This window comes from Oryctolagus cuniculus, chromosome 2, assembly GCF_964237555.1.
Source record: "Oryctolagus cuniculus chromosome 2, mOryCun1.1, whole genome shotgun sequence".
In the NCBI taxonomy this organism is placed as follows: domain Eukaryota; kingdom Metazoa; phylum Chordata; class Mammalia; order Lagomorpha; family Leporidae; genus Oryctolagus; species Oryctolagus cuniculus.
The window spans coordinates 178,324,103-178,348,633 of NC_091433.1; the positions used below are offsets into that span (position 1 = coordinate 178,324,103).

The following is a 24,531-nucleotide window of genomic DNA, read 5'->3' on the forward strand; positions in this document are numbered from 1 at the left end:
GATTAAAGGATTAGATAAAAACAATTCCAGGACCCGGTGCTGTGTTGTAGCACGTAAAGCCACTGGCTGCAGTGCTGGCATCCCATATGGGCACCAGTTCAAGTCTTGGCTGCTCTACTTCCTATCCAGCGCTCTGCTATGGCCTGGGAAAGCAGTGGAAGGTGGCCCAAGTCCTTGGTCCCCTGCACCCTTGTGGGAGACCTGGAGGAAGCTCCTGGCTCCTGGCTTCAGATGGACGCAGCTCTGGCCATTCTAGCCATTTGGGGAGTGAACCAGCGGATGGAAGACCTCTCTCTCTCTCTCTCTGCCTTTGCCTCTCTGTAACTCTGCCTTTCAAATAAAACAAATGAATCTTAAAAAAAAAAAAAAGTATTCCAGGGTTACGTGGAAAAAAGATGGATGTGAATGTTGGTAGACAGTAAGAGATTGCAAGCTTCAGGATTTAAAATCAAGGGCCAGCATGTGGCAGCAATAGATTAAGCTGCTGCCTACAATGCTGGTATCCCATGATGCAGTACTGGTTCCATTCTTAACAACAACAAAAAAAAGATCTAAGATCATAAATAAGTTTAGACATTACAAGGATCCTTTATTTATTTGAAAGGCAGAGTGAAAGAGAGAAGGGGAGGGACTGAAAGAGACCATTCGTCCACTGGTTCATCCCCCAGTGGCTGCAGTGGCTGAGGCTAGTCCAGGATGAAGCCAAGAGCCCAAAACTTTATCCCGGTCTTCCACGTGCATGGTAGGCGCCCAAGAACTTGGGCCATTTCTCACTGCTTTCCCCAGCACATTAGCAGGGAGCATTTTCGGACGCAGAGCAGCCAGAACTCAAACTGGCACTCCAATATGGGATGCTGGCATCGTTAAGTGGGGGTTTAACCCACTGTACCACAATGCCAGCCCCCCTCATGAGGATTCTTCCTAGGTAGTTTAGGGGATAGAATAATAACCTAGACCAGGAGAGGAGGGGTACAAATGCTGGAATTTTTGTTGATTTTGAGGTGGAAAGATAAAGGAGGTCCAATTTGATGGCTTCATAGGCAAGATTTGTAGCTGGTGGTGAGAATGGATGGAAGTTTCAGATAAGTGGGCATCTCACTGGGGTAAGGAAGTGCAAGTTGAGTAGAGGAAAACAGGTGGTGAGCATTGTTGAATGCCTAATTCAAGTTAGAGGTCATGGATTTAAACTGAAAACAGCATGCCTAGTTACATGTTTCTCGTCTGCCGATGCTCTGCTTTTTGGGTGTAAGCAGGGATTAGGGTGATGAAATAGGTTCATGGGTTCATGCAGGTTTGTGGTTTTAATAGACATGGGCAAAGAGGGAGTGACAAGAAGTTAGAGGTGTTGACATGAGAATTATGATAAAGACGAACTTTCAACATGTAAACAGTATGGAGTACGAGGAAGAAAGAACATCACGGGGCCACCAGAGTGGAGATCTCAGTGAAGTTGAAAACTGCTGAAGTGGTTGTACCAAGTATAAGAAATTCTCAAAAGGCAGAACTTAAGTTTGAAAAATGGAATATGTGATCACTGGTAGTTGTGTTTCTGATGATGACAAGACTTGGGGTGTAATAATGGGTGCGATGGAAAAGCAGAGTAAGAAAGGTCATTGGTGCAGAGAACAAACTAAGAGTTGAGGTCTTGATTTGGTCATCTCTGTGGATGTCAAAGACTTCAAGAATAGTGAGGGTGATGAATGAGGGCGAGTGGGAGAGATTAGTAGCTGGCAAAAAAGGGGAAGGTGGTACGGCTGGATGGTATGAGCCTCAGAGAAGCGTAGACTGTGCAAGAGTGAGTGAAAATATAGTCTGGAAATGACAGTGAAGAGTAGGAGTACTCTAGCCAGCCCCAGCCCTGATGTACAGTGTGCGATGATCATCTGAGAGAGAACCAGATGAAAAGCAGCCAAGAAGGCAAGGGAGGCTCTCCATTCAGAGGAGCCGTGTGGGGAGTTGGAGTGTCCTGATCGCACGGAGGAAGCTCCAGGAGGGTGGAGGAGTATGAGGGGGCAGCAGTGAGGGATTGGGGCAGAACAGGGATAAGAATTCAAGTCGTGAAGAATGACAGGTAATGGTAGTCTGTTCCTGGGAAGGTCTGGTCTCAGCAGTCTTGGAGGAGGACCAGCACTCAGTCCTAATGCTGTTGTCCTGTGGCACAGGAGAGCACCTGCAGCAGTCATTTCTTTAGGCTACTTGTGGTGACAGTAGAAATACAAATTTACTTATCTAGGGAAGTTAGGTTTTACTGGGCCCTGTAATATATATATACACACACACAGAATTCATGACACTTGTATTCTCGGGTCAGGTAACACCTAGACAAGCATCAAACCAGTGGGTTCAAAGGTAAGACAAAACTGCCCATTATCCATTAAGAAAGTTCACATATGATCTCTAGGAATGAAGTGCAATGAAAAAATACTGGCCTAGGAATCTGAAAAAGTGACTTCTAGTTTTACACATGCCACTTGCTAGTTGTATGTATATTTTGTTATTTACCTTCAAAATTTTGCTTTCATGTACAAGAAAAACCTGACAATATTCTTCCTGTTTATTTTGCAGTCAACAATTAAATGAGATAACATGTATCAGGAACTGCATTATGAACTCATAAGTATACAGGAATATTTTTGTTGCTCTTATTAGGGAGGGGGTTGTCCAGAAACTCTGAAAACCTCAGATAACAGCAAGACTAACTGATTTGGGGATGAGGAACATTAGTTCTTGGGGTTGTAAGTAAAAACTGGAATGAGCTGTGTACTTGATGTTAGAGAAGACGTTTCTCAAATCCATAATATGAGGATTAAGGAAGTACTCCCTTCCTTCTTTAAGGGAATTTCAGGTCTACCTTTGGAAACTTTTGTCTTCAGCATGGGGTATAATAATATAGGAGCTGTGACCCTGGCCAACGCCGTGGCTCACTAGGCTAATCCTTGGCCCTGTGGCGCCGGCACACTGGGTTCTAGTCCCGGTCGGGGCGCTGGATTCTGTCCCGGTTGCCCCTCTTCCAGGCCAGCTCTCTGCTGTGGCCAGGGAGTGCAGTGGAGGATGGCCCAAGTGCTTGGGCGCTGAACCCCATGGGAGACCAGGATAAGTACCTGACTCCTGCCATTGGATCAGCGTGGTGCGCCGGCCGCAGCGCGCCACCCGCGGCGGCCATTGGAGGGTGAACCAATGGCAAAGGAAAACCTTTCTCTCTGTCTCTCTCTCTCACTGTCCACTCTGCCTGTCCAAAAAAAAAAAAAAAAAAAAAAAAAAAAAAAAAGGAGCTGTGACCCTAAAGAGTTGCTGGGAAACATGGGATATAAACACCAGTTCCCAAAGCAGAGCCACCTAACCATATTTATGCCAGGGAAGCTTCCACAGTCCTGCAGTGTCTCAAGACCTTTTCCTGAAGTCATATTTTAAGGAATAAAGTGACATATAAAGCATTATTTTAAAAACCAGTTATGAGAGTGATGAGACATTTTTTAAACTGTTTTGTGATACATTTATATGTATGCTTCACTGCAAGCCAAATAATAAAATCTAGTAATAGATTTCAATACCATCATTTTGAAGTCAAGATGTATGTATGGGCTGGTGCCATGGCTCAATAGGCTAATCCTCCGCCTGCGGCTCCGGCACCCCGGATTCTAGTCCCAGTTGGGGGCACCGGATTCTGTCCTGGTTGCTCCTCTTCCAGTCCAGCTCTCTGCTGTGGCCCGGGAAGGCAGTGGAGGATGGCCCAAGTGCTTGGGCCCTGCACCCCATGGGAGACCAGGAGGAAGCACCTGGCTCCTGGCTTTGGATCGGTGCAGCACACTGGCTGTAGCGGCCATTTTGGGGGTGAACCAACGGAAAAGGAAGACCTTCCTCTCTGCCTCTCTCTCTCACTGTCTAAATCTGCCTGTTAAAAAAAAAAAAAAAAAAAAAAAAAAAGTGTGATACTAAGGTGTCAATAGTATATAAGAAAATATCTGATTTCTTTTACTTGGCAAGAGAAGTCACAAGTATAGTTAATGTTACTGTGGTTTGTTGCTTATTACAAGTGTTTGGAATTCAAAGAAATGTCACATTTCAGATAGAAGTTAGTGAAAGTAAAGATTAATTTTGTTCCTGAGTTCATGGACTGCCGATATCTACTAAAAAGATTTAAAAAAAAAAAAAAAAAAACCTTCAGAAGTTCTGACTGTGAGTGATTGCATTGCTGATTTTCTGTTAGTTACGATGATTGGTATGATTGAATCCCGTACTTTGAGTATGGGTTTGTCTTTTCCTCATATAGTTTTGTTAGGTTTTCTCTTTATAGATTTTCAGGCTATGTTACTACGCACATACAAATTCAGAACTGTTACAACATCGTGGATCATTTCATCACTGGGACATGTTCCTCTATAAATGCTTCTTGCCTTGAAGTCTGCTTTTTCCAATATTGAGAGTATACCCTTTTTCATCCTCTTATTTTCAACCTTTACATTTATTTTTTTAACACATTCATTTGAAACAGAGTGACACACACACACACACACACACACACACGAAAGCAGAGAGACCGAGAGAGGAAATGCTTCTGTCCATTAGTTTGCTTCTCAAATATCTGTAATGGCCCACACTCCCTCTCTCTTCTCCTCTGTCTCTAATCTTTGCTTCTCTTTTTTTCCTTTTGTTCATGGTCTCCTCAGGTTTCCTTTATCTCAGTTTAACATGCTCAGGGAAATAAGTTTCTGTCACCTTCAGTCTATGTGAATCCCAGGAACAGAGCCTGGCCTGGCTTGGGTCCAGTTCATGTCCTTTGCACCAGTCGTTCTTAGCAGGGAGTGAGGTGTTGTGCCTGTTCAAGCCAGGTATAATGATCCTGCCTGGGAGGCAGTGGAAGGAGCAGTGGGCCACTGGGATGCACCAAAACCACGTAGGGTGTGGGTGGGGATGGGCGGGAGATGAGCTTCCCTAAGGAAGGAAGTTGTTGTTAGAGGAAGGGAGAAAATGCTGAACAGAGAAGATAGTCACAAGCTTCTTCTGAGGCATTAGTGATAGCACACATTTTGGCAAGTTTTTTTTTTTTTTTAAGATTTTTTATTTATTTATTTATTTAAAAGGTTGAGTTACAGAAAGTGAGAGGGAGAGACAGAGAGAAAGGTCATCCTTCCATTGGTTCACCCCCTAAATGGCCGCTACAGCTGGAGTTGTGCTGAGCCGAAGCCAGGAGCCAGGTGCTTCTCCTGGTCTCCCATGGTGTGCAGGGCCCAAGCACTTGGGCCATCCTCCACTGCCCTCCCGGGCCACAGCAGAGAGCTGGCCTGGAAGAGGAGCAGCCTGGACAGAATCCGGCACCCCGACCGGGACTAGAGCCTGGTGTGCCGGCGCCGCAGGCAGAGGATTAGCCAAGTGAGCCGTGGCGCTGGCCCCAAGTTTTTTTTTTACTTTGAAATTGAACCATAGACTTGTAAGTCAGGAAGCTTTGGATCGGATCACCTTTGAGTCAGTCCTTCATAACACTTTGCACACAATTAGATGCTCAGTAATCGATTGTTTATTTCAACATCTATTTGGAATACTTTTTTTATTATTTTGAATTCTGGTCAAGATCTTAGGCAGACATTATCTGTTACATTCTTAGCTTTGAACTAAGTTATTTAATAATTGCTTCTATATTTAGTTCATGATCTTATTGGATAAAAGTTATTGGTAACTTGTTTAAACTATGTATGTAAAAACATGAATAAAGACCATTCCTCTTCAAATAAATGACAAGCAAATTGTATCCCCCATATTTTTAGTGGATTGCTTTTTTGTTGCAAATAAGATCCCAAATCACAGAATTACTTGATGTGAAAGAAAATGATTTTAACATGTATTTGTCTTAATGGGCATACTTACTGTATTCACTTTTAAAATGAAAATTTGTTTAAAACATTTAATCTTTTTAGTTTAACTTGCTTTAGCAGTTTCTCTTTCCATTCAAATACCACAGTACTACATAACACAAAAGCATTTGAATCATTTGCATATTGACTTATTCTTATCTTCTCTTCAGGAACTGAGAGAAAGCTATCATACACAGCAGTTAGCCCTTGAACAGCTTCATAAGATCAAACATGACAAGCTGAAGGAAATTGAAAGAAAAAGATCAGAGCTAATACAGAAAAAGAAACTAGAAGATGAGGCTACAAGGTAAAATAGCTGATAAATTTATATTGCTGTTAGAATTCTAACTTTGTTTCCCAAGTCTTTAGTTTAACTGTAAAAATGTAACAGTTATCTTAGTGTAGTAATCAAATTCTAAATTGTATAAGTTTAGTACTACCTTCAGGGACTGAGTTTATGTTCTGTTAGTGAAAAAGAGAGACTCTGGAGTCAGACCTGACCTGCCACTTACTACATGGGTGAACTTGGCTAGATCACTTTCCCTTTTTACGCTTCAACTTTTCCATTTGATAAAAGACACAGGAATGTATAGCTCATTAATAATTGTGTTAATTAAAATAACATATCTAATGGGGCTGGCGCTGTGGCATAGGGTGTTAAGCAACCGCCTGCAGTGCCAGCATCCCATATGTGTTCCCGTTCATGTCCCTGCTGCTCCACTTCCAATCCAGTCTCTGCTATGGCCTGGGAAAGCAGTAGAAGATGGCCCAAGTGCTTGGGCCCCTGCACCCATGTGGGAGTCCTGGAAGAAACTCCTGGCTCCTGGCTTTGGATCAGCACAGCTATGGCTATTGTAGCCATTCAAAGGGAGTAAATCAGCAGATGGAAGACCTCTCTCTCTCTGCCTTCTGTAACTCTGCCTTTCAAATAAATAAATCTTTAAAAAATAATAATAATAATAATAATGTAGCTAAAGAGCCAAGTATAATGTTTTGTACATAGTAAACACTCATTAGTCCATTTCTGTATAATAAATAAATCTATTACTGTTTCCTGAGAGATCATAAAATCCAAATGCTTAATTTTATAGAATAACACTGTGTTAAATGCATGTTGATCCAATTATCTGAGAAATGGCAATTACCACTGAGAAATGGCAATTGCCTCCATGTATAGCAAGAAATAAGGCATTTTTCTGATATCTGAAGGCTAGAACCAGTTACCTAAAGACTTCACATGCTAAGGCTTGGAGAAGGTACTAAGTTGAGTGGTGGCAGCTCTGATGAAGATCATAAAAATACAAGTATAATGTATATTAGTTTTAACACTAAAATAATTAAGTCTGATTATAGATTGGCTGGATATCAAACAACAGTTTTATATCAAATGTCATAGAAATATGTACCGAAACACAAATATATAAAGGAAAAATATTATCTAAGTGAATGAAAAGGACTTTTTTTTTAATTTGAAAGAAAAAGAGATAGATAGACAGCTCCTGTAAGACCACCACAAAACACACCCAACACCAGAGTTAAGGGAAAGGTTTATTGTAGGGTGGAGGAAGCCCTACTGGCCAGGGGGAGAGGGGGAGAGAGTAAGAGAGAAAGAGATCAGGAGGATCAGGAGAGAGATGTGTGCTGGAAGCAGATCCTGTTATACCTTGGCCAAGGGGCAGGGAAATAGGAGCAGTGAATCCCATTAGGGTAGGGGTGGAGCTGACACCTGTGGTTGGGCCATAGGGCTTAGGACTGAAGCTTACTGTGCAAGGTTGTGATGGGAGCCAGAGCCTAAGATGGCGTCTGGGGCATAGATGGTGCCACAGAAAAAACATCACCAGTTTACTAACAGTTCCCAACTACTGGTTTATACCCCAAGTGCCCACAATGGCTAGAACTCAGTGAGGGAAAAGCTGGGAACCGGGAGTTCATCCAGGTCTCCTGTGTGGAGGGTAAGGACCAAAAACTTGGGCCTCTACCTCTAGCCTCCCAGAGTCTGCATTGACAGGAATTAATTAGGAGCCAGATTATGGAATCAAACACAGACACTCCAACCAGTGTCCTAAGCAGTAGGTCAAGTGCTGGCCCCAAAAGACTTTTTGAAGTGGTAGCAGAATACCAGATAATCTTAACTATTTCAGCAGCAATGATTGGATCCCAGAGCCGGAGATTAGATGGGATAGTGGAAGTAAAAGCTGGAAGGCAATCCTTGTGCAGCTCCCTTAGAAGAAGGAGATGTAAATGTAATTGTTAGATTGGTTTGCTGAATGTTCCATTCCATATTCCCCCCCACACACACCTTTTTTTTCTTTGTTTAGAGACAAGCAGGCAGGAGTAAATTGGAGGGTGCAAGATGATGTCAGTCATACACCGCAGCTCAGCCTTAGGCCAAGGCTCCTCCTCACATTGGCTGATACTGCTTAGTTCTCCGCTTCATCCTTTTTTTTTTTTTTAAGCTTTTATTTAGTAAGAAAGGTGCATAAGAGAGTGAGAGCTTTATTTAGGGGAGAGAGGTGAATAGGGGTTCATACCAAGCACCAGGAACCAGCCACGTGGATGAGCATCTAGGCCAGGAAGCCTAGAGCACATGGCCCGAAGGCCATGCGCCCTGGAGGCGCAGGGCTACAGCAAGCCCTGTCCTGGCAAGAGGCCAGGGAAGAAGCGCAGGGCCCCGGGCACGCTTCGTCCTTGATCCCCGTTCCTATCCCCATCCCTATATGCTTTACTAGTTTTTTGCCTAGACAAGAACCAGATCTTCTGTTATACTTTATTTAATGTAAAATACGGTTTAGGTCATTCTGCAAACTTTTCTTTTACATATAGGAAAGCAAAGCAAGGAAAAGAAAACTTATGGAGAGAAAGTCTTAGAAGGGAGGAAGAAGAAAAACAAAAGCGACTCCAGGAAGAAAAAAAACAAGAAAAAATTCAAGAAGAGGAACGGAAAGCTGAGGGGAAACCAGGTAAGAATAGGAATAAAAATAACAAGTTTGGCTTTTCTGACACATAGCAACAAAAACAATATGAGAAAAAGATCTTGGGGTGAGCTTTTGGGCCAGTGTTTAAGACTGTTTGAGATGCCCACCTCCCATATCGGAGTGTCTGAGTTGACCTCCAGTGGTTTTTGACTCCAGCTTCCTGCTGACATGCAGCCTGGGAGGCAGCAGGGGTTGGATCCCTGTCACCCACGTGGCAGACACATTTGGAGTTCCTGGCTCCTGGCTTCAGCCTGGTCCAGCTGTGGTCATTATAGGCATTTGGGGAGTGAACTGGCAGATGGGAGATCACTCTCTGTCTATCTCTGTCCCTCTTTCTGTCTCTTGAATTAACAAAAATAAAAATATAAGATCAGATGACACACTAAAAAGGATGAAAATTGAAGCAGAAAAATGGTTAGAGTAAAAAAAGAAAACCTTTGCTAAATTAAGCTTAACTTATTAGAATAGCCTGAGGGTGGAAATATTAACAGGAGAAAAGAAGGTCATGGGACCAGCACTGTGGCATAGTGGGTAAAGCTGCCGCCTGCAGTGCTGGCATCCCATATGGGCACCGGTTTGAGTCCCAGATGCTCCACTTCCGATCCAGCTCTCTGCCATGGCCTGGGAAAGCAGTAGAAGATGGCCCAAGTCCTTGGGCTCCTGCACCCACATGGGAGACCCAGAAGAAGCTCCTGGCTTCGGATTGGCACAGCTCTGGCTGTTGCAGCCAGCTGGGGAGTGAACCATTGGATGGAAGACTTCTGTCTCTCTCTCTGCCTCTCCTTTTCTCTATGTGTAACTCTTTCAAATAAACAAACAAGTCTTAAAAAAAAAAAAGGTCATTGTCTCTGAGTAGCTGTGAAAACAATCCTGACATTTTGGTAACTGATGTAAACAGTTTTAAGTATTGTATTCAACCATTGTAAATAAGCTATTTTTTTTTTTTAAGATTTTATCTATTTATTTGAGAGGTAGAGTTAACAGACAGAAGGAGAGAGAGAGAGAGAGCTCTTCCATCTGCTGGTTTATTTCCCCAAACGGCCGCAATGGCCGGGGCTTGGTTGATCCGAAGCCAGGAGCTGAGGGGCTTCTTCCGTGTGTCCTATGTGGGTGCAGGGGCCCAGATGCTTCAGCCATCCGCTACTGCTTTCCCAGGCTGTAAGCAGAGAGCTGGATCAGAAGAGGAGCAGCTGGGACACGAACCAGCGCCCATATGGGATGCCAGTACTGCAAGCAGAGGTTTAGCCTACTATACCACAGCACTGGCTTCATAAGCTGTTTATTTTAATGAAATAACAGAAATCTTTGCACAGTGGTGTTTTTTCTCAGAATACGTAATCTTGTTTTGATATACCTCAGAGTCTATTCCTATAATACTATATTATTATTTCTCTTTTGTGTGCATAACACTTTGATCTATATTAATGATAGAATGTGTTGAAAACTTCACTAGTTTATTAAAAAGCATTTATTCTAAAACTGAGCAGTGTGGTGTGGACATTTGGCCTACTGGTTAAGATGCCAGTTGGGTCATTAGCATCCCACATCAGAGTTCCTGGGTCTGATACCTGGCTCTGCTCCTGACCCCAGCTTCCTGCTAACGCAGACCCTGAGAGGCAGTGGATGGCTCTAGTTGGGTCCTACTGTCCACGTACGAGAATTGGATTGAATTCCCAACCCCTGAGTTCTGCCTTGAGCCCTGTTGTGGGCATTTGGCAATTGAGTAGGCAGCTCACTTGCTCTCTTTCTGTCAAATAAATAATAAAAATATGCACAACAAAATATTTGTAGTATTGTCTCCATTTGGGGGGCCCTTCTGCTGCTTTTCTTCCACACTGATCAATCTGTGGATCTTTCTGCAGCTAACCCAGTTTACTTGCTGAGCTTCTCATTTGTGACCTGCCTTTTGTTTATCTCTTTCTTGTCATATTCTGAGTCCCACAGATCAAACCACATCTCCCTTTGCTTAGTCTTTTCTTCCTCTTAGTACAGCTCAGCCTGGCCACTCCTCCCTACCTTCTTCCCTCAGATTCGTGGATGGCCTCAGTCTGCAAGTTCATTTTACATGAACATCCTTACTTGCTTTTATATTGATGATATGATTGGTCAAGATATTTAAATCCTAACAAGCCTGTCAAATGGATTTCCATTATAGTGTTTGATACTCGGTGTTTTTCTTTTAAATTTAAAGAATTCTCAATTGAGTCATAGCAAAAATATATATACATAAAAGTAGCAAATAATGACAATTTTCTTTTTAGGTGAGACAGCTAATGCTTTGGTGAATTATAGAGCATTATACCCCTTTGAAGCAAGGAACCATGATGAGATGAGTTTCAATTCTGGGGATATAATTCAGGTAGGAAACAAAGGGTTTTTTTTTTTCTTAAGTAAGCTAAATATAATACAATATGTTATTTTCTATAATGATATTGGGTATAATTTTTATATGGTTATTTATGCTTCTAAAATATTTCCTAAAGGGTCAGCATTCTGGCATAGCTGGTAAAGCTAGTTTGTGTCCAGGCTGCTCCATTTCTAATCTAGCTCCCTACTAATGGTCTGGGAAAAGCATTGGAAGATGGTCCAAGTACCTACGCCTCTGCTTCTCATGTGGGAGACCTGGAAGAAGTTCCTGGCTACTGCTTTGGCCTGGCCCATTCCCCACCATTGTGGCCATCTGGGGAGTAAACCAATGGATGGAAGATCCCTCTGTCTCGCCCTTTCTCTATGTAACTCTGACTGTCAAATACATGCTCACTTGGCTAATCCTCCGCCTTGCGGCGCCGGCACACCGGGTTCTAGTCCCGGTTGTTGGTGCCAGATTCTGTCCCGGTTGCCCCTCTTCCAGTCCAGCTCTCTGCTGTGGCCCGGGAAGGCAGTGGAGGATGGCCCAAGTGCTTGGGCCCTGCACCTGCATGGGAGACCAGGAGGAAGCACCTGGCTCCTGGCTTCGGATCGGTGCAGCACGCTGGGCGTAGCAGCCATCTTGGGGGTGAACCAACGGAAAGGAAGACCTTTCTCTCTGTCTCTCTCTCTCACTGTCTAACTCTGCCTGTCAAAAAATTAATAAATAATTAAAAGAGGATTTCTTCAGTATTACCTGTTTGGCCTTCCTATATCCCTCAGAGCTGCCTTGGACAGCTACGATTGCCCTGTTCTAGCAGAGGAAGCATAGGCCCCCTGGAGATTGTAACCATCAGCTCCACAGTACCAGAAGGGTGCAAGTACACGTCTTCTGATTTCCAAATCCAGTGTTCTTTCTACTGTGCCATACTGATCTTGTTATTTTACTAAATTAACAGTAAAATGGGGGTGGGGGCTTATTATTTTCTAGCAGCTTTTGAAAGAGTTGAAGGAGTTAGATTCTCCAGTCCTAACTGGATACAGGCCATTTGTTTCTTGAAACAAAAGGTCTTTATTGTACTGTTAAAATCCATGTAAAATGGATGAATAAGAGAAGATGTAGGGAATAGTGTTTGAGAAAGCCAGTTTGACATAATTGAAAGAGTTCCTAGGACTTTCATCACTGCTCATTTTCTTAGTAAATTAAAGTAATATAGCCCAGAGTCTGTAGCCCATATCTGTTTTCTTTCATTCCTGCACTGTCAGCAGTTTGGTGTAGTTTATCAGTTAGGTAGTAAATGTTTAATGATACCAGAACTCAAGTACCCAAAATAATCCCCAGTGTGCCATTTCCAACACTTAGGGAGTGAACCAGTAGATAAGACACTCTCTTCCCCTCTTCCTCTCTCTCTCCCTCCCTCCCTCCCCCCCTTCTTTCTCTCTCTGCCTCGCAAATAATTTTTTAATTGAAGACAGAAATAAATGTTAATATATATTGCGTTTGTGATTGGAAGATTCAACATTGAGAAGAAATTGGTTCTCAAATTGTTGCATAGATTCAAGACTGTTTTAATCAAACTCCCAGCAGGCTTTTTTTGGTGGAAATTGACAGTCTGATTCAAAACCAAAACAACTTTGAAGAAGAAGAATACAGTTGGAAGTTTTATGGTACCTCAATTTAAGATTTATTTTTAAAAATAAGTCAGTTAAAAACAGTTATGTTATTAGCATTCAGAGAGGAAATAGATCATGGAGCAGAATAGATAAATACACACCCAGGCGCACACACACAGCAAATGTACAAAAGCAACTCAGTGGTAAAAGGATAATCTTTTCACAAATGGGATAGCCATTTGCAAAAAATATGAATTTTGATTTATTCCTTGCAACATGTATACAGATTAACTCAAAATAGATCAAATTAAAAACCTAAAGGTGGAATTTCTAGAAGAAAACATTAGAAAATCTTTATGACTTTGGATTCCTCAAAATTTTTTTTAAGATTTATTATTTATTTGAAAGAGCAACAGAGAAAGAGGGGAAGAAAGATCTTCCATCCACGGGTTCATTCCTCAAATGGCCGCAACCGCCAGAGCTGGCCCAGACTGAAGCCAAGAGCCAGGAACTCCATCTGGGTCTTCCACACGAGTGGCAGGGGCCCAGGCACTTAGGCTGCCTTCTGCTGTCTTCCCAGTTGCTTAAGCAGAGATCAGAAACAGAGCAGTGGGACTCCAACTTGTACTTTTTTTTTTTTTTTTCAAAAAGTAACTGGAATTCTTTTAATTATGTCCTTTTTTTAAAGATCATTTATTTATTTGAATGTCAGAGTTACACAGAAAGAGAAGGGAGAGAGAGAGGCAGAGGTCTTCCATCCGCTGGTTCACTCCCCAGTTGGCTGCAATGGCTGGAGCTGCACCGATCTGAAGCCAGGAGTCAGGAGCTTCTTCCGGGTCTCCCACGTTGGTGCAGGGGCCCAAGGACTTGGGCCATCTTCTACTGCTTTCCCAGGCCATAGCAGAGAGCTGGATGGGAAGTGGAGCAGCTGGGACTCAAACCGGCACCCATATGGGATGCTGGCACTGCAGGCAGCAGCTTTACCCACTATGCCACAGCGCCAGCCCCTCCAACTTGTACTTTAATATGGGATTAGGAGTCCTAGGTGGCAGCTTAACCCGTTGTGCCACAACACCAGTCTCAAAGATTTTTTAGAATCTTAAGAAGTAGGTTTTCTTTTTGAGGAAAAATGTTCTATAGCTAATCGCAGTAATGGTTGTATAATTTTGTGAATATACTAAAGTCCACTTAATCATATACTTTAAATGAGAGAATTGCATAGTATGGGAGTTATATAAGACAATGCAGATTAATAAAGCATTATTAACAATAAAAAAAGTTAAACATACTTGTGCTGTGTGACCCAGCCATTCCAGTCCCAGGTATTTATCTACAAGAATTGAAAGAGTGTATGCTTGCAAAGACAGATATTTGTGGCAACTTTACTTACTCAAATGTTCATCAGCAGGTAAAAGTATAAACAGTGTGGTATATCCATGTGATATGATGTCACTCAGAAATAAAAAGAAATAAACTGTTCATACTTAGCACAACATGGATAGATCTCAAAATAATTATGCTAGGCAAAAAAGGCAAACGAAAAGGATATGTATTATATACATTTATATAAAATTCTGTAAAATGAAAACATCTACAGGGACAGGAAGCAAGCCACGTGTTTTCTAGGAGATGGGGTGAAGGTCAAGGAGAAGGACGAGAGGAAGGCCTTATAATGGAGCAAGAGGAAGCTTTTGGGAATGATGGATGTGTTCATTGTTTTCATCGTGATTGTACACACATATTTAACTTTAACTTAACCAACACTAACAACTTAAACATGAAATTTTTGTTAATTACACCTCAAGCTATTTCTAAAATGTGATGGATTCTGCATAATGTTAATAGATCAAATCTGTTTTAGATGTATATGGGAGATGGAGTGGAGAACAGGCACAGTTGGCACATTCATTTACTCTGAATTAAGCAGATAGATACTATTTTAGACAGTGGGTGTTCATAAAAGGCTGCCAGTCCCTGAGAGGAACTTCTTCGTAAAAAAAGGGTTTATGTTGGCTTACAGTTGGGATTTACACAGTTCAATATCAGGTGACCTCAGTAGCCTGGTGTCTGGTGTAGGCTGGCAGTGGAGTGTGCAGATGCATAGTCACATGGGGAGTTGTGTCCCCTGGAAGAAGTCAGTTGTGAGGATAGCTTTTGGATTACAGAGAGAACTGGTCACACTGTACAGATGAGCCTGTTTGGGACCTGTGTAGCCTGAGGCAAGAAAGCCTGTGGTGAACCTTGTTTATGGGACAGGAACCAAGAAGCAGAGGAAGACACAAACTATGAGGACAGAGGTGCCACACTGTATGGGAAATATATTTTATACTTGGAAAACAGTATTCAGAGATCTTATAGCTCTGTTAGAGAGGTCAAAAGTCCATGAAATAAAACCAGAGAAAACAAAGTTAAAAAACAGTCATGGTGGCCAGTGTTGTGGTGTAGCATAAAACTACCACCTGCGACCCACATCCCATATGAGCACCAGTTTGAGTCCCAGCGACTCCACTTCCAAGCCAGCTCCCTGCTAATGTGCCTAGGAAAGCAGAAGATGACCCAAGTTGCTTGAACCCCTGCCAGCCATGTGGGAGACCAGGATGAAGTTCCAGGCTTTTGGCTTCTGCCTAGCCCAGCCCTGGCCATAGGGGCCTTTTGGGTAGTGAGCCAGTGGATGAAAGATCTCTGTCTCTCCCTCTCTCTCTGTAACCCTGCTTTCAAATAAATAAATAAATCTTAAAAAAAAAAAAAAAAAAAACTATTGGTCAACTATCGGAAATTTAAAAATTGAAAGGAATTGCAATCAGTAGGAAACTACATGACTCAGATGTGAAATATTGGATCATAAAAATAGACATTAAATATAATTTTTAAAAATCTTCTATTGCTGAGCCGGCGCCGTGGCTCAATAGGCTAATCCTCCACCTTGCGGCGCCGGCACACCGGGTTCTAGTCCCGGTTGGGGCGCCGGATTCTGTCCCGGTTGCCCCTCTTCCAGGCCAGCTCTCTGCTATGGCCAGGGAGTGCAGTGGAGGATGGCCCAGGTGCTTGGGCCCTGCACCCCATGGGAGACCAGGAAAAGCACCTGGCTTCTGGCTCCTGCCAGGATCAGCGCGGTGCGCCGGCTGCAGCGGCGGCCATTGGAGGGTGAACCAGCGGCAAAGGAAGACCTTTCTCTCTCTGTCTCTCTCTCTCACTGTCCACTCTGCCTGTCAAAAAAAAAAAAAAAAAAAAAAAATCTTCTATTGCTAAGTCTCAAATTTTTATATGTTCCAATTAGGTGAGGAGGTGGCCAGTTAAGGCAGAAAAGGCCTTTATTGTACACAGGACAGCATGGCCGAAGAAGTAAGATTCACATTTGGATGGCAAACAGGGGTGTGAAAAGAGGTTCAGCCCCCAGGGCGGCAGGCAGTCAGCTTTTTAAACTTCTTTTCTGGGGAATGGGTCTTCCTATATGTAGATACCCTGGCCACTGCGGTCAGGTGGGTCTGAACAGGCCAAAGACCCCTTGACAGCTGTTCATTGTTTTCAAAGACAGCAATTTACCATGTTTGGTCTTAACAGTTCAGGATGTCCCTGTCCAAGCTGCTGCCAAGCCTGTGGACTCTCGGGCAGTAAAAGCCCACTGTATGATTTTTAGGGTTGTTTTACTTGTATCTAATTTAGGTTTGAAGTTTTGTGTCCCAGTGACCTAGCAAGTTCTAACATATAACAGTATTGGTAGAGTAAGAAAATACGGTGATGGAAAGGTAAATCTTTGTTTTCCAAAACCAAAGCCAGTAGATAATGTCTGTGATTGAAAAAATTTAAGAAATAACAGTATGAGTATGTTCTTTAGAAATACAGAAGAAACCAGTAAGAATAGCAAGTTATTGTTAGGAGTGGGAATCAGGGCTAAAGAGCAAGTAGGGCAAGTGTTTTCCATCTTAAGCCATGTGTGATGCTGTTTGTGGTTGTAAATTGTTTTCATGTATTAACTTGGATAACACTGAAATTTTAAACGTAAAAAGTTAATTTGTCAATCACTAGAAATAATAACTGTTAGTCTATAAAACATAGGGCCAGTGTTGTGGTGCAACAGATAAAGCCACCGCCTGTTACACCAACATTTGAGTGCTGATTTAAGTTCCACCTCTGATCCAGCTGCCCGCTAATGCACTTGGGAAACCAGCAAAGGATGACCCAAGTGCTTGGGCCCCTGCCATTCATGTGGGAGGCCTGGATGGAATTCTTGGATCTTGGCTTCAGCCTGGCCCAGTCCTGACCCTTGTGATCATTTGGGGAGTGAGCCAGCAGATGAAAGATCTCTCTCTTTGTAATTCAATTAAATAAATAATTTTTAAGAAATTTTTAAATTAAATAACTAATTCCATTAAATAAATATTTCTTTATTCAATTAAATACATCTTTTAAAGGATTTTTTTTGTAGAAAATAGCTATTTGATTAAATGATCTTAATTCTGAAAATGAGAATACTATATAATAGTCTGCATCTATTTTCATTATAAATATGTGGATTCTAAGCACTGTTAATGCTTCCTTTTTTCCCTTAGGTTGATGAAAAAACCATAGGAGAACCTGGTTGGCTTTATGGTAGTTTTCAAGGAAATTTCGGTTGGTTTCCATGCAATTACGTAGAAAAAATGCCATCAAGTGAAAAAGCCGTATCTCCTAAGAAGGCCTTACTTCCTCCTACAGTATCCTTATCTGCTACCTCAGCATCTTCTGAGTAAGTGTTTAGCTAATAGAGGAATTCATGTAGCTGTACCTGTGTGTGAACTCCAATATGTAGGTATGCCATCCTGCCACTTTGTCATGTTACAATCGAAACTAGACTGGACCTCCAAGAATATTATTTGTTCCAAATTTAATACCAACGTTTAGTCAGTGATAACATAGATTAGTAGTTTGTTCATGAATTCCTTTTTTTCCACAAATTGTAAACATACTGTATGTATCACAAACAAGTTGATAAGTGGTAGTATTTTATTAGTTTCTAAACAGGTAAACAAACTTAAAATGTTATCTTTGCAGACCACTTTCTTCAAATCAACCAGCATCAGTGACTGATTATCAAAATGTATCTTTTTCAAACCTAACTGTTAATACATCATGGCAAAAAAAATCAGCTTTTACTCGCACTGTGTCCCCTGGATCTGTGTCACCTATTCATGGACAGGTATGTTGTCTGTAATTTATTCCTTGAATTTGCTCCTGGTTCATATAAAATAAAATGAAGATTTTATACAAAGTCATCAGTCACTCATTTAACTAGTTTGTAGCATTTAGTTTCTATTATTAGCATTTATATATGATGTGAAGTTGAAGAAATGATTATTACTTAGATGTTTCTCAGCAATTAATTCCCACTGTGTAAAGTTGCTAACAGGGGCTGGCACTGTGGCATGGTGAGTAAAGCCACCGCCTTCAGTGCCGGAGTCACATATGGGTGCCAGTTCGAGTCCCAGCTGCTCCACTTCCGATCTAGCTCTCTGCTGTGGCCTGGGAAGGCAGTGGAAGATGGCCCAAGTCGTTGGGCCCCTGCAACCATGTAGGAGACCCGGAAGAAGGTCCTGGCTCCTGGCTTCAGATCGGCGCAGCTCTGGCCATTGCAGCCATTTGGGGAGTGAACCAGCAGATTGAAGACCTCTCTTTCTCATTCTCTCTCTCTCTATTTCTCTCTCTCTCTGACTCTGACTTTCAAATAAAAAATAAATCTTTTAAAAATAAGTATAAAATAAACAAAGTTGCTAGCAGGTGTTTCTAAGCTCAAAATATCATTTTTATAATTTCTATTATAAATTCTTGATTTGTAGCTATTGTAAGACGATAAAAAATTTGGACTTTAAGGGCTTCTGTCATTTTTTTCTTAAATAATTCATTTGTCTGGGAACCTTGGAACTTTATTGCATATATTTAGCCTTTGATTTAGATGTAGTCATTGCAGATGCAAGGATACTTCAGAAGGTCATGGAAAATGGAAACAGAAAGTAAGTTTGTTCTATTTTGGTGTGAAGGAATCTGGAAACTCTGGGCAGGAGTCTGGTGCCCTGGCTGAAGCCCCACCTGGGACACCTGCAGCACATACTGCAGTGCTGGGCTCGAGTCCTGGGCTCGCATCCTGGCTCCTCTGCCTCCTTCCAGCTTCCTAGTAGTGCACAGCCTAGAGGCAGCAGGTGCTGGCTCCTGTACCTGGGCCCCTGGGAGGCTGGGCTCCTGGCTTTGAGTTGCCCTAGCCCTAGCATTTGGGGAATGAACTAGTAGATGGAAGATCTGTGTGTGTGTTTCTCTCTCTCTCTCTGCCTTTCATATAAGATGAAAATAAATAAAATGCTTAAATTAAAACTTTTGGGCTGGCGCCGTGGCTCACTAGGCTAATAATCCTCCGCCTGCAGCGCCGGCACACCGGGTTCTAGTCCCGGTCGGGGCGCCGGATTCTGTCCCAGTTGCCCCTCTTCTAGGCCAGCTCTCTGCTGCAGTCTGGGAGTGCAGTGGAGGATGGCCCAAGTACTTGGGCCCTGCAACCGCATGGGAGACCAGGAAAAGCACCTGGCTCCTGGCTTTGGATCAACACGGTGCACCAGCTGCAATGCACTGGCCGTGGCGGCCATTGGAGGGTGAACCAACGGCAAAGGAAGACCTTTCTCTCTGTCTGTCTCTCTCTCTCACTGTTCACTCTGCCTGTCAGGGAAAAAAAAAAAAAAAACAACAACAACTTTTGCAATCCATATGTAGTTTTTTCATGATACACACTTTCCATGAACTTTTTGAAGATCCTTTGTATTGTTGCATTAACATTATTAAAAAGAGGCAGGCGCCATGGCTCACTAGGCTAATCCTCCACCTTCGGTGCCGGCACACCAGGTTCTAGTCTCGGTTGGGGCACTGGATTCTGTCCCGGTTGCTCCTCTTCCAGTCCAGCTCTCTGCTGTGGCCCAGGAGTGCAGTGGAGGATGGCCCAAGTGCTTGGGCCCTGCACCCGCATGGCAGACCAGGAGGAAGCACCTGGCTCCTGGCTTCGGATCAGCGCAGCACGCCGCCCATAGCAGCCATTTGGAGGGTGAATCAATGGAAAAGGAAGACCTTTCTCTCTGTCTCTCTCTCTGTCTAACTCTGCCTATCAAAAAAAAAAATTATTAAAAAGAAATCACAAACTTCATAAGAACAGGACCCTTTAAATTTACCTTCATTCGAAAATGTGTATTCTAAGTAAAATCTGGACTGAGTAATTAGCCTAGCAGTTGAGATGCCTGTATCCCACATTAGAGTGCTTGGGTTTGGGTCTTGGCTCTAGCTCTTGACTCCAGCTCCCTGCTAGTGCAGACTCTGGGAGGTGGTAGTGATGGTTCAGGTAGTTGGGTTCTTGCCACCCATAAGGCAGAACTGCATTGAGTTCCCAGCCCCAGCTTCTGCCCTGGCCTACCAGTGATGATATAGGCATCTAAGGAGTGAACTGGCCACTGGAAGTACTCTCTCCCCCTCTCTCTGTCTCTGTGTCTCAAATACATTAATATTTTTTAAGGATTTATTTGAGAGGCAGAGTTACAGACAGTGGGAGAGACTGAGATAGAAATGTTCCTCCCACTGGTTCACTCCCCAAATGGCCCCAATGGCCAGAGTTGAGCTGATCCAAAGCCAGGACCTTCTTCTGGGTCTCCCACATGGGTGCGGGGACCCAACGACTTGGGCCATCTTCCACTGTTTTCTCAGGCCATAAGCAGAGAACTGGATTGGAAGAGGAGCAGCCAGGACAGGAACCGGTGCCCATATGGGATGCCAGTGCCACAGGCAGAGGCTTAGCCAACTATGTATGCCACAGCAGCAGCCCCAACACATTAATTTTTTAAAATAACAGGTGAAATTATTCTTGATTGTTTTGTGTATATATTGCTGTAATAAACCACTCCAAAATGAAAAAGATAATATGTAGTCTACAACCACATGTTCTAGAAATTTTAGGATGTGCTTGAAATTTAAGGAAAATAAGTTAAAAATCCCTGCCATCATGGGCTGGCATTGTGGTGTACCAGGTTAAGCCACCACCTACAGTGTTGGCATACCATAAGAGTGCCAGTTTGAGTTCCAGCTACTTCACTTCCAGTGTAGCTCTCTGCTATGGCCTGGGAAAGCAGCGGAGGTTGGCCCAAGTGCCTGGGCCTCTGCACCCACATGGGAGACCCAGATGAAGCTTCTGGCTTCAGTCTGGCCCAGCTATGGCTATTGCAGCCATTTTGGGAGTAAACCAATGGATGGAAGGTCTTTCTGTATCTCCCTTCCTCTCTATAACTCTGCATTTCAAGTAAAATAAATCTTAAATTTTTTTTTAAATTCCTGCCACCACATAGTATATAATTTAATGAAAGAGGCATATTAGTAAGCGTAAAGTATGAGAAATGTTGTGATGAACATGTCTACTAAGTCCTAAGGAGGTCTGCAAATAAAGAGCCTCCTACTCCATCTGTCGTGTTGGAGCATACTTCACAAAGGGCAAGCTATTTGAATAGGACCTTTCAGAGATAAGCAAGATTTCACCAGAGAAGGAAGGTTACTCCAATGAAAGGACAACTTGGGGAAAGTCACTGAGACCTGTTAATGCGAGGTGGCTATCAGAAACAAGAAATGTTTATAGTGTGGCTGGAGCACAAGATTCGTGAAGAAAGGGTCAAGGAGTAAAGTTGAAAAGAGGTCGAGGTTCGTTTGTGAAGTATTTACTGCCACACCAAGCAGCTTGGCAGTAGGAAGTCCCCACGGGCTCCTAAGGCCTTGATGCGTATCCTGTAGCAAGATGACTCTGGCAGGAAGGTAGAGGCCAGGCTGGTGGAGGAAACCAGTTGCCGAAGACTGTTACAACAGCTGAGTAATGAGGTGATGCTGTATACCAGTGTGCTGGTTATGAAAATACATGGAAGAAGAGATGGATTTAGAGAGTATTAGGAACTGACACTAATACATAACCCATTAAACTGGAGACTGAGGAAGAAGTTGGAGTTAAAGAGAATTCTTCAGAGTGGTATCATTGTCTTTGGTGTAAAGTATAGGAAGAGATGGTTTAGTTAGAGTCTAAAAGTGATTGCATTTCAGACGTGTTAACTTTGAGGTGTCTGTATTAGGGAGAACCTCATGGAAATACTCAGTAAGCGGAGGTGGTGGTGGGGGTGGGGGTGGGGTTGGGGAGGTAGAGTGGCACTGTGGCATAGCCTGTAAAGCCATGTGGGCACCTGTTTGAGTCCTGGCTGCTCCACTTCTGATCCAGCTCCCTGCTGATACACCTGAGAGTGCAGAAGATGGCCAAAGTACTTGGACCCTCCCACCACATGGGAGACTGGATGAAGCTCCTGGCTCCTGACTTTGGCCTGGCCCAACTGAAGCTGTTGTGGCCATTTGGGGAGTGAACCTGTGGATGGAAGACCTCTCTCTCTCTCTCTCTCTCTGCCTTTCAAATAAATTAATTAATTAAAAAAGAAAGAGTCAGCAGTTGGATGTATCTTTCTGGAGCTCACAGAATATCGTTATATTGGAAGTATAGATTTGGGAAGTCCTAGGCATAAGTAAGATTATTGAGGAACAGTAAGGGAAAGAGACTGGACAGAACAGAACAGGGGCTGTCAGTCACCGGAGAGGGAACCTCATGACCACAAGTGTTTTTTGTGACATCAGCACTGTCAAAGACCAAGGAAAATAAGAGTTTGGAGGAAGCATTGAGCTTTTTTTTTTTTTTTTTTTTTTTTGACAGAGTGGACAGTGAGAGAGACAGAGAGAAAGGTCTTCCTTTGCCGTTGGTTCACCCTCCAATGGCCGCCGCGGCCGGCACACTGCGGCCGCCACACCGCACTGATCTGAAGGCAGGAGCCAGGTGCTTCTCCTGGTCAGCATTGAGCTTTTCTACTACTGTTAGCTACCTGGTTTGGCAGAGGTTCGTTAGTGTGATTTGCGCAGAACTTAAGCTAGAAAGGATTGAGGGCTGAAACTGGAAAGCAAGTTTAAGACTCCTTTTAAGAAATTTAGAAGTGGAAGAAAGTAGAGAAATGGAGGAAGAGAGAGAAGAGAGGAACTTAATGTAAAATATTTTTAGAACAGGAAGAGGTATAATAGAAATTTAGAGTATAAGAAGTTAGCCTTATTAAAAGAACAAAAACACTCTTTTCTCTGAGAGGGGAGGAGAGAGAAAAAAGAATGGATAAGAATGTGAAGTTAGGAGACAGCAGAAAAATGGAGAGAGCGAGCAAAGCTACGTCTGTTTGTAGTGGAGTGAACTAAATCAGCTACAGGGAGGAGATGTAGGAAGCTGGAGGAGAGAAAAGGTTTGCAGTAACTCCCTTTTCCTTTGTTTCTTGATATATTTGATGGATTTGTGAGTACATTATTGTATACCTTCTGTTTGTCTTGCCTAGAAGTGATGATGTTTCCTTGAATGGTAGGCATTCAGTCTTTTTTTTTTTTTTTTTTTTTTTTTTTTTTTTGACAGGCAGAGTGGACAGTGGACAGTGAGAGAGAGAGACAGAGAGAAAGGTCTTCCTTTGCCGTTGGTTCACCCTCCAATGGCCGCCGCGGCCGGTGCGCTGCGGCCGGCGCACCGCGCTGATCGATGGCAGGAGCCAGGTACTTCTCCTGGTCTCCCATGGGGTGCAGGGCCCAAGCACCTGGGCCATCCTCCACTGCACTCCCTGGCCACAGCAGAGAGCTGGCCTAGAAGAAGGGCAACCGGGACAGAATCCGGTGCCCCGACCGGGACTAGAACCCGGTGTGCTGGCGCCGCAAGGCGGAGGATTAGCCTAGTGAGCCGTGGCGCCGGCCGGCACTCAGTCTTAAAGAAGGCTGATAACATAATGTCTATCATATTTAAGTCAGTTGGTAGATTGAGCTTGTCATAAGTCTTTACTGGGGCTGGTGCTGTGACTTAACGGGTAAAGCTGCCACCTGCAGTGCTAGCATCCCATATGGGCAACAGTTCAAGACCTGGCTGCTCCATTTCCGATTCATCTCTCTGCTATGGCCTAGGAAATCAGTAGAGGATTGCCCTGGTCCTTGGGCCCCTGCACCCACGTGGGAGAGCTGGAGGAAGCTCCTGATTCCTGGCTTCAGATCAGCGCAGCTCTGGCCATTGAGGCTAGTTAGGGAGTGAGCCAGCGGATGGAAGAACTCTGTCTCTCTCTGTCTCTCTTCTCTCTGTAACTCTGACTTTCAAATAAATAAATAAATAAATATTTAAAAAAATTTTTTTACCACACCAAACTGCTGTTCAAACTATTAAGTGTGTTATATACTGGGAAACAGAAATCATGGCTACCACTTCTTTTAAAAAAATTTTTTTTTTTTTATTCACAGGGACAGGTTGTAGAAAACTTAAAAGCACAGGCCCTTTGTTCCTGGACTGCAAAGAAAGACAACCACTTGAACTTCTCAAAACATGATATTATTACTGTCTTGGAGCAGCAAGAAAATTGGTGGTTTGGGGAGGTACACGGAGGTAGAGGATGGTTTCCAAAATCTTACGTCAAAATCATTCCTGGGAGTGAAGTGAAGCACGAAGAGTAAGCATCTTTCTGTGTTTGCTTAAGGTTTGGGGGCTGGTGTTTTCACTGAGTCAGCAGAGGTTACGACTGACTGTACAACAAAGCTGAAAGTTGGGGCAGACATTGTGATGACTGCCACGTGGGACACCTATAGACCATATCAGAGGGCCTCGCTCAAGTCCTGGCTACTGCACACTCCAGTCCAGCTTTCTGCGAATGCACTCAGGAGGTAGCACT

The 24,531-nt window shown here is 43.3% G+C and overlaps 1 protein-coding gene across 13 annotated transcripts in view; it reads left to right on the forward strand.

Annotated features, from left to right (window-relative positions):
* The window catches only part of ITSN2 (intersectin 2), a 167,417-nt gene that overhangs the window by 89,826 nt on the left and 53,060 nt on the right, over nt 1-24,531 (forward strand). For all 13 annotated transcript variants that reach the window (XM_070069353.1, XM_070069357.1, XM_070069354.1 and 10 more), the window contains 6 exons: nt 6,020-6,156; nt 8,673-8,809; nt 11,086-11,183; nt 17,335-17,510; nt 17,816-17,960; nt 24,107-24,312. In XM_070069353.1, coding sequence (XP_069925454.1) covers nt 6,020-6,156; nt 8,673-8,809; nt 11,086-11,183; nt 17,335-17,510; nt 17,816-17,960; nt 24,107-24,312 — 899 coding nt within the window. The remainder of the gene's footprint in view (nt 1-6,019; nt 6,157-8,672; nt 8,810-11,085; nt 11,184-17,334; nt 17,511-17,815; nt 17,961-24,106; nt 24,313-24,531) is intronic.